This window comes from Ambystoma mexicanum, chromosome 2q (genome assembly GCF_040938575.1).
Source record: "Ambystoma mexicanum isolate Mex_15411 chromosome 2q, UKY_AmexF1_1, whole genome shotgun sequence".
Classification (NCBI taxonomy): Eukaryota; Metazoa; Chordata; class Amphibia; order Caudata; family Ambystomatidae; genus Ambystoma; species Ambystoma mexicanum.
Window position 1 is genome coordinate 749,289,592 of NC_090924.1, and position 16,165 is coordinate 749,305,756.

General features: G+C 48.4%; 1 protein-coding gene across 2 annotated transcripts in view; it reads right to left on the reverse strand.

Annotated features, from left to right (window-relative positions):
- PTPRN2 (protein tyrosine phosphatase receptor type N2) overlaps positions 1-16,165 on the reverse strand; it is a 3,479,756-nt gene that overhangs the window by 338,343 nt on the left and 3,125,248 nt on the right. For both annotated transcript variants that reach the window (XM_069647979.1, XM_069647978.1), the window contains exon 13: positions 1,506-1,718. In XM_069647979.1, the coding sequence (XP_069504080.1) occupies positions 1,506-1,718 (213 nt within the window). The remainder of the gene's footprint in view (positions 1-1,505; positions 1,719-16,165) is intronic.

Genomic DNA, 16,165 nt, shown 5'->3' on the forward strand with positions numbered 1-16,165 from the left:
AAGGGCACGATTTTAATTACAGATACTATTAATTAGAGCTGTCACGGTGAAGATTCTCGCCCTGTTAATTATCGCAAATGAAGTTCCAAATGAGAATGTTTGAATGCCGGCCTGTTGTGTATTTAATCAACCATCTCTCATTTGCCGTCCGCCCCGCGTGCACTGAAGAGAGCAGAAGTCACACCTCCGCGCAGGCGCGCACACGGGCGTGCTGTGCATAAGGCCCCGCGTGTTCCAGTCATAGAAACAACGAACATACTTATTTATACATTATTTATACATTTCGCTTATTCTTTTTAACTCCCCTCTCTGTGTAATTACAAAGACAGAGAGAAGACCAGACGTGTGTAAAGAGCGATATCTCGATGTATCCTGAGAAAGAGCGACTGCGTAGTAGAACAATAGCTTTAAAATGTAAACACTGCAATTGATATATACACACACAACACACCCACGCGATATCACACAGGGGCAGCGGGAATCTTTCCAATGAGCTCTTTCCACGACGGGAAAAATAAGTTGAGAAAAGTTCATTACAGACCCGACCATGAACGTGTGCTGTGTACACATCCTAACAGGTGCACACATTAGACCAGTAGAAAGCACACTAAAAAAAGACTTCATCACGTATAACCTCGAGCCTGGGAAAAGAAATCGCCTGGAAGCTGTAAACCAGAAACCAAAAAAGGAGTGCAGAAAATGTGACCTCGGGTGCAGCACGAAGCTGCTTCCGGCCCATGTACAGGCGCGGAGCCGCTGTGCCTGTAATATCCGGCTCTGGCGGCATGGAGCAGGTGTGCACGCTAAGAAGCCGCCCCAGAACACGGGCACGCCCTATGCGTCCACTGCTCCAATTGCCTGTGGTGTACTTCATTATTTACCCCCATAGGACTGGTTTTCCCATAGCAAACGCTTGCATTATCTTCCATTTGGGGTGAAGGAGGGCAGGTAGTGGCAAGGGGTCCCTGGGTCAAGGGACCTTTCCAAGTCAGGGCCTGACGAAAGACAGAAGCAGAGTTGGCTCGGCCGAGATGCGTTGCCAGGGAGGGGAGGCTGGAGGGTGGGGGCCTATAGCCCCGGGTCCTTTGTTTGCAGCCCCAGATAGAAACTCAGGAGCTATAATCAAAAGGCTAGCTAGCCCCCAGTCCCTACATTAATATAGGCCCAGCCAGCAACACCCTGATCTGACGAGGGGTGTCTTGTCTGCACCCTGCGTGCATGGGCGGGCAACGCGTGTCCTTGTGTGACCGCTACACCTCATTCAAGTCCCCCCCCCCCCTGATGCCATCCGGCGGCTGGCTGGGATACCAGCAGGCCGCCCAGTCCCGCTTGCTGCCGTGCACTGCTTTCTGCATAAGCCTAAAAGCCAGGGGCAGTTGCTGCATTGAACTGGACACCCCTTCCTTTGCGCGTAACTGAAACTAGCCAAGGAACAAGACACATTCTGCAATATATCAAGAAAACTGTCGCACACATTAGCCACGCCTTCTAGGGAGCCGTCCTACCTGGTAGGCTGCGGTGGCGTCCGCGCTGGCATCGCTGCCCAGAGACGAGAGCTTCTCCTTCAGCTTGTGGTGGGAGCGGTGGCGAAGGCAGTAGATGACCCCTGACCCTGCGAGGACCCCGACGATGCAGGAGATGGAGATCAGGGTCAGGACAATGAACTTGGTGGAGTCTTCCTCCCGCGAGTGGCGAGGCAGGAACTGCAGCTGGCTTTTCTGTGGAAACAAGGGGGAAAGAACACACACTCAGACAGCAGTTCTGGGAAATGGCGGCAAACATACAATCAGAGCTCTACATTAAAACAACGCCCTTCACACTGCAAGGTCAAAAGCGCTGAAGGGACAACAGCACGTTTTAAAAAAAATGCTGCAGCACCCCCACCTCTTCCCGTTTGCATAACCAGACCCCCCGCATCTATTTTTTCGTTTCTAATCGTATTTCATGCAAGGGTTTTGAGCTCGCGTTATAATAGGGTGATACCCAATGGGAGTCTTGAAAGAGGCTGTGTGCAGAAGGCGGGAACGGGCGATGACATCTTCGGAGTCTGTGCTTTAGAGGCACGTTTTAAACACGCGGGAACTTGCCACGTGACGAGCTCACACTAAATGCACAAATCACAAAGTTTTAAACTTCGGTCAAACACGGGAAATGCGGAACTAACAGGCCCTCCAAAGCACATGTGCGGTGCAGTTTGCATGCAGGTGCCAGTGCGAATGACTCGGGGCGGCCGTTCGGATATCGCATGGAACAAAAATAAAGTGCAAAGTCTAAAACATGTAAATGCTTAAATGATCTGCTGTTTATAAAGCTGTACACTGCCACGGGGGTGGCCTCGTGGCGCTTTGTGTCCATTCCTAGTGCATGACACAACTTAGATGTCCACTAATCCGTAGTCAGACCAATAGCATGCATCATATTCATAATGCCAGAGTGACTGCTTGTATAGTTGCACAACATTAAGCAAACCCACATAACTCCTATGGTTTTCAATATAGGCATTCGTTTAAAAACTCACTGCTAAAAAGGTCGTGTGCCCCCAAATACACCCTTCATTTTTTGCGTGGGAGTGGGTGTAGATGGGTTGACATGAGCTGCCTCCTGCGCTGTATTTCTGCTGGCACGCTACGCGGTGCGCCACCATGTGCCCTGGTTAGCTTCTTTAAAAGGAATATGAACAATTGAAAAAGCACGGTGGAGAAATGAAAGGAGCCGGGCAGCAAAGCCGCATTTGACCAGAGCCCCCCTTTTACAATGACCCCGGGCGTGGATGGAGAAGCGCGGCCTGCTCCGCTCCTGGTGGCTGCGTGATTAGAACAATTAGCCCATTGCTATTGTTTCCACCACCTCAATTCACGTGGTAAGAAAATGGACCCGCCCCCCATGAATACCTCGCACGGCTCATTCATTATCTGTCCTCCATTAGTTCTGCTGGGCCACAGCATTCAGCGCGCCCATTTTTTAATGTCCTACGGTCTTGCACGCGTACATAGCAGCTCTTCTGCCAGGCCCGGTCCATAAGGGGCCTCCGAAGCAATTTTGGCGGGTCTTGACTGTAAACGCTCGCCATTAATTAGCGCCCTTCCTCCGACGCCACTGCATTCGCTTTTGCCGGATCCCGAGTTAACGGGACTGCAGAGGGCCCAACGCGACTCCAGGGGTCGCCCTAACTGGGATGCGAGGTGCCGGGGGAGAGGGGAGTAGGCGAGGAAGAAGAAAAGAGGAGCGGCAGGGCCAACGTGTGCAAGGCTGGAGACTAACGTGCATTTCCAACACTCCATTGTCCGACTCTCATCTAAAAATCAGCATTTAGCAGACACGTTGGCCATTCGTCTACTTTGGGTGATGGGCAGCAGCGTGGCTTCATTTCTAGTATGCGTGGCAGGGGTGGACTGGGAACCAAATGAGGCCCTGGAAATAATTTTCAAAGTGGCCCCATATTACATATTTCCATCAAGCCCAGGCCCTTTCCTATGGGAACATTTGGAAATATCTCTCAAGAGGTCCAAGATGCAGAGGCCTAGAGGGAAATAATCTCCAGAGTTCCCTATGGGCCAGTCCAGCCCAGATGTGTGAGCTTTAATTAGCTACCATTTAATGCATTCACGTCCAGCCTTCCGAATGATGCCAGTTATACCCAACTCTAATCCTTTCATCAGTTCGAATTTCATACAGTGTTTTAACACCGAAAGTTAAGTCGGGGGAAAAGAGTAAAGCAAATGCAATCAGTTTTAAAAAAATAGTTTACAAATATACTAATTCTGATGAGATCGAATATAAATGCACATATCCAAATAGTATGTAACGTGTATTAAACATTCCGATATAAATGATATTGGAGCAGTAAAATATTCTTCAGATTTTGGAAAACAATATAGCCGTTGCACAAGGACACGCTGAGTAAAACAAACATGTATAGTCACTTAAAAAAAATATAATAATAAAAAAGTCGACTTGGCGAAGTTTCGTCACATGCGTTCGGCCGTCAGACCCTCCGCCACCCCCACTCCAAATCTTTACAATGTTTGGAGGTTCTCTGGCCAGTCCCGCCAGCTCTTCGTGTCTAGCGAGCATACACATTGCCGGCCAAATACATTATCTGTACTAAATTTCGTAAGCGGTGAATATCCAGTTAGCGAGCTTCCTAGAATAAGACACCTGGCGGAACCATAGACAAGAGACCCGGGCAGCACGGACGGTTCTTGGCGTACGCACACCTCTGAGACCAGGCCAGCTGGGGCGCGCGGCCTCTCCTGCAGGCCTGACCTCCTAGACCGGGCACTTGATTGGCAGCACCTACCCGCCCGGCCTTCCAATAGGCGCTGGGCAGCAGGGACGGTCCTGGGCGCGCACGCGCACACCCCAGAGACCAGGCCATTGGTCAACTGTAGGAGTTCGCGCGCGCAGGGCCGCGTGGCCTCTCCGGCTTGGGCGCGGAACTTGATTAGCAGCACCTGCCCCTCCGTCCGCCCAAACGACGCCAGTTCCAGGACACAAAGAAACTTCAGCCGCGTTTCCAGTCTCTGGGCCCCTCACTCGAAGCGAGCGGTCAGATCCAGTTAACCCCAACACGAAGCGTAACGCGTCCTAGCGAGGGGGCCCTAACTTATTATCATCTATTAGCATTTTACTTGAACTGGGGACGGGTCTATGGCTTCTGGGTGAAAGGTCAGAATCTCCATTTAAATAGGAGATACTTTTTGAAAAATGATAGTGCACCGAGGAATCCGAGGGCGGGGCGGGGAGGGGGCATGTTTACTAGAAAGTGGCGCTCCGTGACACTAATCTGATGCAGTAATTTAGCGTTGCATCCAATCAGTGTCAGGTAGTGTCTCCAGAATTAATCTCTGAAATACAGCATCTGCTGCCATCCCCCCCGCCCCCCATGCCATCAAATGTGCCAGAAATGACACCCCACACTGCTCCACCCACCCAAGCATGTGTGAGCGTTGTCCCACAATATTAAAAGTAAAATAACTAACCCTTGATAGATCATATAACGGGTGGGCCGCATCATAATAACAATAACGCCTGCTTGCATATTCACAGTATCCTGGGACAATTTTAAAACAGTTTTCGCCCCTTTTGTGGACACACACTAGGCATTGGCCACTGCACGTTTTTAAAAGGGTAGCGTGTTTTCAAATAAGGAACACTAAAAAGTTATCCGTGCCCATTATTTTTCGAACACATGTATAAGTGGCGCACTTGCTCCCTCAGTTTGCATGGCTAACACGGAATGGCGATGAATGAGAAACCCGGTAAAAGCTGTTCAGTCATGTGTCTAACACTGAACCCCGTGTATTGGTGCTTAAAGTATCGTATTTCAATTTTCTGGAGAAAAGGCAAATTGTATTTAACCCAGCACATACATGCTTTCTGGGGCGAAGTTGGGCATGTTTTGTTAACTTTTCATTCAATTAATCAAGGGCCTTGATTAACCCGTGAACGTCCCATTGAAAACATAGCTGTAAATCAGACCCTCAGAGTTAGCAAACATAGCGGCGATATAAATCATTGGCTATTCACCAGGTCACAGGTTCAGTGTACAGAAATCCTAAAAGAGGTGCGCTGGCTGGTGACCCCCATAACCTCCTCGGGCCTCAATCTAGTGTCCTGCATTCCCTAGAAATAAATGAGCTCGTTTCGTCATTGCTTATTTTTACTTAAAGCAAAATGGTACCAGTCGGGCTCAGCTGCCCCGCCTCAGTCCGAGTGGCCATTGATAACCACAGAAAGAACTTTAATAGTCTAACAGGTGAGCCCATTCCCCAAGTGGGCCTGGGCGCTGCGTGCTCGGCCCGTACCTCGCTCTGCACAGAATCAATGCAAGCATTGTTTAAGGAAATCTATGGCGAGTGTTTCATAGATGCGACGCCCTGTCCAGGGTGTAAAGGTTGCCTTATTTATGGCCGCTACTCGCTCCCACGTAGAATCGCGGTCACGTGAAGCCCTCCGTAGAAGTGATTCAGCCAGTGAGAAGGAAAGCAGTAGGGACGTGAAACACGCCCATCTTAATGGCCGCAGTAAGCGCCTCGATGCCCCATCATGGCCCAGAAGGTGGCACGTGAGCTCTCATAACTGAGGCACTTCAGATAATACCAGGGATGTTTCAAACGACTTGGGTGCCTTGTGTTGGATCAGTAACGTTATTTCTTAGTGGTGTGGCCGGCGGTAGCGACGTTTATCGTGCGACCAAAGGCGTGAGAAGATAGCATTGGCTGTGGAGGGCCGCTTGAGTATCCCAGAAGCGACCCATGTGTGCCCGCGAAAGCGAATGGGTCACGGCATCCCTCTTCCCGTTATGTGGGCCCAAGCAGGTCGTCCTTGTGCACACCATGCGGATGCCAGGCCAGCTAGGCGCATGCAATGTCAAGAAGTACACAATAATAACACTAGACATTGAGATTTCGCTGGTCTTCATCATTGCCCACTATATGTAAACTTTATGTGAAATGCATATATGGATGTATGTACTGTAGCCCATATTACCTATCTGTAACAGCAACCATTGTAATGTATGCCGTTCCTATGTAACTGTAACCTGATTACTTGTAACTTGTACTAACAACTATGCGCCCGTATGCCTCTGGGCCTGACCGCGCTTTATAAATAAACTAAATACAGATACAATGAGTGTAGATGGAATAGCGAAAATAGCCCCCCCCCCTTTACATAATTGAGAAAGTAACTTAAAGAGAGGTATCCCTCCTTCCGCATTTTATATGCGCATGGCAGGCTCAGCTGGAAGAATTCTAAGAACATTAACCAGCAGATCCCCTAAACCGGGGCTGCATGTTATTGTGAAAAAAGCATTCACGAAAAAGGACTTGGGCAATTCGGGTAGCAGCGGGGAGTGGAAGGGGTATTTTCTGATGAGTTCAAACGAGGAGTAAAAAGGGAAAGTCCCAGGGACGCCCAGCAGGAATGGGTGGGGAGGGGGTTTCCGCTACACACGGGACCGCATGCAGAGTCGGTGTGCACTCGCTGGCCAGCGAGGATAGGGTGAAAAAGCAATGCAGAGGGCAGAAAGAAAGGGGCAGAAAAACATGGGGGGGGGGGCGGGTGACACCTGTGTAAATGGCAGAATCTAAAACGCGGAATGCACGGGATGGGATTAGAAAGTAGGAAATGGATACACACGTGAAATAAAAACGCAGCGCTTTAGATGAGAATTGATCGAATATAGCGATCCCCGAACTACGGGAAAAAATAAATAAAAAAAAACAGATATGTGCAACGCTCCAATACATTTACTAAGGCTTTTTATGTAAAGCCATGGTTGCCGACTTCTAAGCGCTTAGGGGATATAAGGCAATTGAAAATGCACCCCCCGCGTGAATATCTTGCAGGTATACACGTAACCCAAGAAGGCTGCCATGCCGGGCGGGGAATACGCGACCAGAGAACATATATTATGTGCAATACTTAACAACATCTTACCAGCAAAAACAGAGCGGCAAGTCTGTGTGTACGTGACACTAAATACTAAAATGGGGCCAATTTAGGCTTTTAAAGAATATTTCTTTAATTTAGGGGGGTGCCACACACATACATTTCCAGCTACGCCACCCCAAATCCTCCACTGTCTTGTCATTATCCAAGACACAAAGCAGAGTCCCAGCAACAGTTAACACCGAGGCAACAGAAATCAGATCTGCTGTACGTTGTGCTGCACAGCTCGAGGCAACACAAGCGTGACCCGCTCCATTTTGTCGCGGTGGGCACACTGACGAGCAAGTGCCTAACATCTTCTGTTGCCCTTTGACCCCTCATCCCTGCTTGAAGAGATGGCGAAGGCCGGGGGAGCAATAATGTTTTGCCCCAGTTCCTAGACCTAATTTACCATGGTGCAAGCCCATTGAAAATCGCTTTATAAATCAGGCCCGTTTACTGGGTTTTGCTAGCGACGAAAAATAGGTTGAGAAAAACTAAGAGACGAAAACACAATGCGCCAGAGGTGTGGGAGCGAGCCCATCTGCGTGGACGAACGTGGGTCAAATCACCTGTTGGATGGGATGTTCCCCTCCCAGGGTGCTCTACAACTACGCTTTAGCTGGACCGTGAAGGGTGCAGGGAGCGATCACGTGGCTGTAGAGCAGCCTAGGTGGGGTACAGCCCACAGCACCGGTGATTTGACCCACGTTCGTCCACGCAGAGGGGCTCGCTCCCACACCTCTATAAAGTATACGAGCATCGCATGGGTTTAAAATAATATAGAATGCCCACATTTAATGAAATGTCAACACGCTGCATGAAGTTTGTATTGTGATTGAAATGGTTATGATGCGGTCTATGTGTCTAGCTACGCATGCGCCTGCATGCCTCATCCATCTCTCCATCTAGGTGTATCTATGGTGCCCGCCTAATTATCCAGCGGTCTAGGAACTGTATCTGTGTCAGGAAGAGCGAGGGAGTCGGGTAGATAAAAAGGCAGATCGATCGACAAAAAGACCGATCCTGCATTGACGTCATAGCCATCGCGTGTACCGCCCACGCCTGAACCCGGGGCATTGCGAGGGAGATTCAATAAGGCGTACTAACGCCTACGTTTAGTTAGAGGCGCCCATCAATCGTGGCTAGAAATGGTAAATGAAACGTTGCACAGGGGCATTCGCATTCAGGCCGCTTCCTGTGCTTTCCAAGCCAATGCGACTGGCGGGACATGGGCAAGAGGGCCAGTTTACTACTTCGGAGTAAACTCGCAGGGTAAGAATTGGGCACCGTAGTAAACTAGAGTGCGTCACCAAGCAGAACACGTGCCGACGTGTTTCCAGGACGCGCGTATACTGTCTGCACACGTGTTCCCCCTCACCTCGTGGGTTTGTAGTAAAGCACTGATTGACGGCCGCCACTTGCAGTTGTCTAGGATTTGTATTTTGTATCAGACACAACTTTATCAAGTGTGCATTTATGTATTTCACTGATGAGTGAACGGAGAGCCTCCGTGAACTCTTAAGGCGAGTCCCGAGTCAACATTGAAAAACCAGGGACAGGGCCCTCTCTTCGTTGTAGCAGCACGTGTGCGTAGCATGGCACCACAAGCAACAATAGCCCCAAACGCCGTATGTGTGTTTTCTGTTTGCACGCGACCTATTGAGCCTACACGTGTATTGTGTTTGAATAATGGATTCTCTTGTGTTTTTGTCAGCTCATCTGACCCCCCTCTGCGGCATTACGTTACCACCAAAAACAGGCAGGCGTTATAAAAATAGAGCGTTTGCGTGTATATGCATGTCCTACTGTCAGCATCGACCCGTCGTGTTTTGGGGCTAGTGCGCTGAGCGGTCCAGAAAACAATGGCGGTCATTTGTAATTTCCCACCTGTGTATATAGAAAAGTACCGCATAGAAGCAGTGAAGCCAACCTTCCTTCAAACCGTCCAGGGAGCATAGCTCAGCGGCAACGTGCTCGCCTTAGAAACAAGATGACACGAAGCAACACATCCGTGCCAGGCCTTCACGTGGACAGTGTGCACTCAGCTGCTACGTAGCCAGCGGAGGCGAGGACAGGGAAAGGGGTGCAACCCCGTTATTAGTTTCAAGCCCAATAACACGCCTGAAATGTTTACAGTTGCTCCTGGAAATATAACATGTGCAGGCAATTAACCCCTAGGCTGACACCTCTCTGACATTTCAAGATATTTGCTCTGGGTTGCGCACATGAACTGTTTGGGAACAACAGCTGGGAGGAGCTCCTCTTCCACTGCAATCCTACCAGGCGCTATTAACACCAGCGAGCTTATAACTCGACGGGTTAACAGACAGTACCCCAGTTTGACAGGAACACGCTTTTTAACTTTTATTTTAGGAGACAATGGTTTGGCATTTGGAATTCACTGAGGAATCTATTAAACAAGTGGAGTCAAGCAGAAATAATCAGGTATTAATTCGGTGCCTTAGCAATTCCTTTCACAAGCCATTATCAGGCCGTGAGGCATTGTGCGGAAACAGCCGGGTGGGAGAGAGCTTTTGTGCCGCTGAAATCTATTGTTCCTCTGTGCAGATGAAATTGTACTTGCAAATATGTCATTAAAAGCGGGACCAAGAAAATGCGCGAGCGCAGGAAAAGCGTTTCCAGCAGAAAGGGCCAAATCCTGCATGTAAACTTGGAAAGCAGGTGTTGGATAGGCCAAAGCCGTCTTTTGTTCATATTTCCAGTGCTGCGAAAACGTCACCCCGCTTTACTTAGCGAAGCAGACTGGGGGCGTGTGCACAGCTGCTGCCTGCAGGGAGCCATCTTTAGTTTGGCCTATCCCATAGGCGTATTACCCTCTCATTGCATGGTGGCAGCACCCGGGCCGGACTGGCCTACAGGGCAAATGCCCAAACCATGGGACCGTATTTTTGGCCAAAGTGGGCCACTTTTTTGACCCATGTGGGCCAGTGAAAGTTATTTCACCACGCGGCTAGTCGTTTTGACCAGTGTGGCTGAATGAATATTCTTCACAATGCACAATTCCAATCACATTTTATCAAAAACGTCCCCATTGGGTTCTACTCAAACAGTGTCACAAAAGGGATGAATTACCATTTGCAACTTTGGGCCACTTTTTTCTTATTGTTGCCCGAGACAATTGTATGCACCAGTCCGACCCTGGGCAGCATACCCACGCCATGGTAATGTCCCGTGAAGGACGCTAAAGCTGGGATACAATTAGCAAAATAGCGCCAAGAATGGTGCGTGTTGAAGGGAGGAGGCGCTGTCGCCGACGGGAACCGGCATGCCTTGCATTCAGAGAGGCACCCATACATGGCACCGGTGGAGGCAGCAACCCCCCCAACCAGCCGAAAAAATCACGTGATTCCGTGGATGCTTGCCATGTGAACCTCCGCTCACATTTACTTGCGGGGGGCAGGGCGCCCCCATTGCGTGCAGGGAGCAGGTCAAACAAGGCCGCTAACTCCTGTTACTGAATCCCCATCAGAAGACATTTCTGCTCAGAGGGCCCAAATCGGGAGCTGGGGTTCAATAAACCCCCGTTCCCAAAAGGCACACCGATTTCACGGGTTGCTCTGTCCCCTGGGGCACAGTGAAAGGTCGGCACAAGCCCCCCAGGCCCTATTCCAATGGACCGGGCGCAGAGACCATCCCACCGTGGCCTCCACGAAAGCGTCGAGAGTCACCAGGGTAAATCTCCACGACAACTGCAGTCTCCAAGCAAGAACCCGAGCAGTATTCAGGGGCTCGCCACCGGCTCCCCGCGAATGCACACATCCACAGGCGTTTCCATGGGCGACGGGGGGACGTGATCAGGTGTTTTTCCTTCGGATCTCCTGGCTTTCTTCTCTTCGGCGCCTGCTTGCCCGCGCGCTTGTTAGCGCTACAGAAATGCGCTTACATAGAATGGCTGGAACCGTACAGCGGGCTTCACAATATTACAGCACACACTACGCTGTGATGTTGCATTAGATCACGCCCAAGCCGGCCGTGAACCAAAATGTCGATTCCCGCTGAAATAAAGGAAACTGAACCGGTTAATTTAAAAATACGAATACATTCGGTTATGTCAAATAAGCTCAACTAATGACTTTATCACTGGGATGCAGCTGGAACGCCCAACAGTAAGCAGGAAAGAATCAATGGGGGAGTAATGTATATACCTTGAACATGCACAGGAGGTGTAGCGGGCTGGTGGCCTTTCCCGAAGCCGAGCTCTTGCAGTATAAGGTGCTTAATTACCTACGATAATAGCAGTGGAATGATTCAAGAGGCACAGGACATGTTACGTACGTGTATTTGCACTGCGCGATAAAGTACTATGAGCCTGTCTGCTATAAAAATAGGGATGTTACCGGTAATAGGCTTGTAAAAATGCAACATAGCACGGTTGCATGGATAATGTTGAGACGAGAATAGCTTTAACACAAACAATTAGAATAATGCACAGGCCTGGCCCGTCAAGCAACCTACCACTGCAGCCCAGTAAGGCGTTCTGCATACTCACAGTGAATATGCATGACAACACATGCACACATGATTTTTATGGGTGGCATTATTAATTCGACCATAGCACATATGACAGGCATCAGTGATATTTGCAGTTCAGCATGATCAGTCTTGGGATTGTACAGTTGGACGGACTCAAGCAAACAATTGAAACCTACTCTTAAGGAGGGAGGAGGGGTTCTGTTTAAAGGCCCCTGGTTTGACATGAGATGACGGTAATGGTGTTGTGTGTGTGGGAGATGATGCCGGTGTCGGGGTGAGCGTTTTAGGTTGGGTGAGCCTCGCCCATCGCCCCACAAGCGGAAATTCCCATATACAGTCTGGCTTCCGAAACCGCGCTTTCTACGGGCATGACCATATATGAAATCAGACTCGGGTAATCGCGTGGGGGTCGTGGCCTCTCCCGCAGACTGCAGGGCAAAGAGGGCGCCCAGGAATTCATAGCAATGGAAAATGGCTTTCACGGCTTGGAAAGAGTTACGAAAAATGAACCGAGAAAGACGATACTGGCATTTTTTCTCCTCTGCGGTGGTTAGTGGGCCCTTGTAAACGCAAAAAGCTAAGAATCCCCGACATACTATTAAATTATACTGCTCATAAAAACAGCAACATACAAAAAACAGCCTCGGTGGATGGGCCCCACGTGTCATCTTTTATAGACGAGGCAGCGAGCATTGCAAAATCCAACAGTTGTGCAACATTGCTCCAACCTACAGACGTAAATGAAACGGGGAGCACGTGCCCCACTAGCGACAGTGTGCGAGGTCCACGGCCAATAATGATTGATCGATGCCTCACACGAGATATGCGAAACGGCTCATAAATGGCTGTAGTGCATACAACCACACGTGTATTTAAGTACCTATAGTTAGGGAAAAAACAAACAACTGAAAGTCACATTGTTTTAAACAGACGACAGAAGAACACATATTCATATTTCACCAATGCATTCATAGTTCGAGAGATCTGATTTGTATCTGTATAGAAAAATATATTGTATCGTAGTATTACTACGGATGCACTCATATGCACACATAAAGGCGACATATCTTTCTATCCATGCATTGTATGTCCCTCTCACACACATGCAATAGGTGTTACAATAAAACATTGTCACTTAGAGAAACACCACACGGACAACCTCGGGAAATTGGGCTCCTGAAAGAAGCACCGCTTCCTTTCTTTTCAAGCTCTTGGGAGCGCCTACACAAGAAACGCCGCGTGGGTGTGGACGCCTCTAACAGCGGGTTACCCCTTCCCAGCAAAACATGTATCATTAAAGAAAAAAAAAAGTCATTCGAGGAATTACCTGAGACCATCGTTGCGTATCTCGATAGAGCTGAAGAACGTGATCTTTTTTTCCGTTTGTGGGTTGGCACAGAATAAAAACAAAGCCGCACTCTAAATCCCTCTTCCTGAGCAAACCGATGAAGTGCCGGACGTGCTCCCCCGCTTCACCCCAAGCGAGAAAAAAAGAGAAGAGGCTGAGAAAAAGCCCAGGCTGGGTCCCTCCCGGTCCTGCAGCTCTGAAATGATGCTGCTGATGCACTGCTTCCCAAGCCAAGCAGAGCCGCCTCTTCTCCCGGGAGCTTCCCTGGCGTGGTGACGCAGCACGCACGCGGGGCTCGCTGATTGGACAGCGTCTCCTGAAGGCGGAAGCGCGCCCTCCGTTGCTGGGGCTGCGGCCTCTGACAATCCGAGCGCAGCGCTGCCGCTTCTGCCTTATACCCGGGCACCTGCCTGGCGCACATGGCCCGTTCATGGGTTGCGTTGCCTTGGCAATGCCCCCGCACGCTGCTGACAGCAGTTGGTTAAAGTGGCCTGCCCCGCTCTTCGTAAACCGTGGCTGCAAAGGAGACATGAATGGAACCGGGTTTTGTCACACATTTGCAAAGCTGCCTGGGGGTTCTTTACGCATGCTTTATTCTTCTTTGGAACCGGGAGACGATGCAGTAAAAATAAATCGGCAATATGAAACCCCACCCAGAACGATTTTCACAGATATTGTGTGTTGGTGCTGTACTCACAGCACCGTGGTGGTGTATTTGGCGGACACCGTTCAAATGAGCAACAAGAGACGAGACGACCCGTGTTCATATTATACAATCAGCGGCCATGAGGGCTACTAGTTCAAAGCCGCAAAAGGGGCACCATTCGACAATTATGTGTGTGCAGATCAATCAATCGGGTGTGCGTTCTAGTGGCTAGCTAGGCAGTGTATATATAGCTAAATAGATATAACATATTTTGGTGGGTGAGACCATGGTCACTTAAACAAAATACAAAAATCGATCCTGATCTAAATGGTAAACAGTCTTCTTAATTTAAACCAGTTAAAATCCTAACCATTTTATTCATTCTGAAATATTGGATGATGGACACTTTACCGAAAAACCCTAGCCAGCGCGTACATCTGAATGTACGTTTATTAGACTTTGTTGATTTTGCACCCTTGAGTAGCTCAATAAACAGCTACGACCTGACTTACAAAAGCGGAAAATCCCATTGAAAAACGCATTGTTAATCAGACCCCAGAATGACAATAGAAAGGAAGATAATCTGAACCCCATTGACAGCGCTCCATTAATCAAGCAACATGACGGGCTGATTCTATGTAATTTGGACACCCCTCTATTGGTTAGAGTTCCATTTAATCTTGACATGAAAATATTAGCAAACATTGTCCTAAGTAAAGAGCACATCTTGCCCGCATATCATCCATATTTATTTATTTGCGCTTTTATATTTAACAAAGCATTAAATTACATTAAGGAGTATAGAGATTGTGCGTTGACATTTCGGGCTTGTATTTATTTCATATATATTTTATATAAACAATTACGTTGGCCGCAGCTCCCAAATATTTCAAAGTGAAGTATATATATGAAAAAAGAAAATGTAACAATCAAGAGGCCATTGATCAGCGCAGTATTTTAAAATGAAATTGCGATTTATCACCTTGTTCTTCGGGGTACAGTTCGCACAACCATTGTTTAGCACAGTGCACGATGTGTCCTTTCAGCAGGAGACGGTAATAAAGGCGTGGGGGAGGGGAAGTTAATTGGCCCAGTTCAATACAAACCTCCCAGTAAGGGAGATTTGCAGGTTACACGAAAATAAACAGGAGGTTGCATAATTTGCTAGTCGTCTGAAAAGCCCCCAGCTGCAGCAAACAGCAGAATAATGCATTCAAGGAAGGGAGTTAGAAAAAACGAAAAAAAAAACCTGTGAGCCCTGGTCAGATGCAGATGACAAATCTTGGGAGGGCTCTCTAGCCTCTCCTCTCCAGCTCCTGACCCCCAGCCCTCTCAAGCCTATTGTTCCCGACCTGGTGCAACAGCTTGAGGTGGCATGCTTAGGGAAGAGGGAGTGACTAAGACTGAGAGGGGGGATGAGAGAAAGAAAAGGAGAGTAAAAGAGGGGGAGAGAGAAAGGAGATGGAGGAAATAGGGTAGGGGATTAAGCGGGAGAAAGAGAGAGAGGGGTATGGTATCGCAGGGAAAAGTGGGAGGAGGAACCAAAGCAATAGGTACATCCATATGTGTTGTTTTAAAAAGAGAACACAAGAACAATGACCGTTTGCCTCCTTATGCTGTGGTAAAGGGAATCCATTGAGCAAAACTCTTACCATGCTGCCAGTGGTGGTGTGGCGTGTGTCCAAAAAGGGACACTTTAATGGCGAGATAGAAATGGAGAAAGTCAGGGGACGGAGGGGTTTGTGTGGTTAAACACACAATGGTATACTTCGTTCATTTGACTTTTGCAAGTTCAAACATCTCCCTAATGATCCATCCAGAAAGCTAAAATAACAATCTTTTATGGACAAAGGCACATCTATAACAAAGTCAGTTGAAAGGCCTCACAATACCAGCGGAAGTCCAAGTGATTTAAAAAGTGCCAATAAGGGAAATATACCAATTGGGTCCGTGGTCTAAGCCGAAGTATAAAGAATGAGCATGAGAGTCTGCAATTACACATCTCTTCCAAATGGAATTAGGGCTGGAGGAATTTACTCTAAGCCTAATTTACTGTTTTTGAGTATACATTTACAAATGCCCATATTTTTGTGAAATATATTTTTTACAAACACATTTCAAATAGAATAACTCCAATTTCACTGCCTAATAATTCATATTTCACACTTTGTTACAAATGCCCCAAACTCCAAACTCCCCACACTCCAAACCAAGCTCCAGATCATAAAACAAGATTTTGT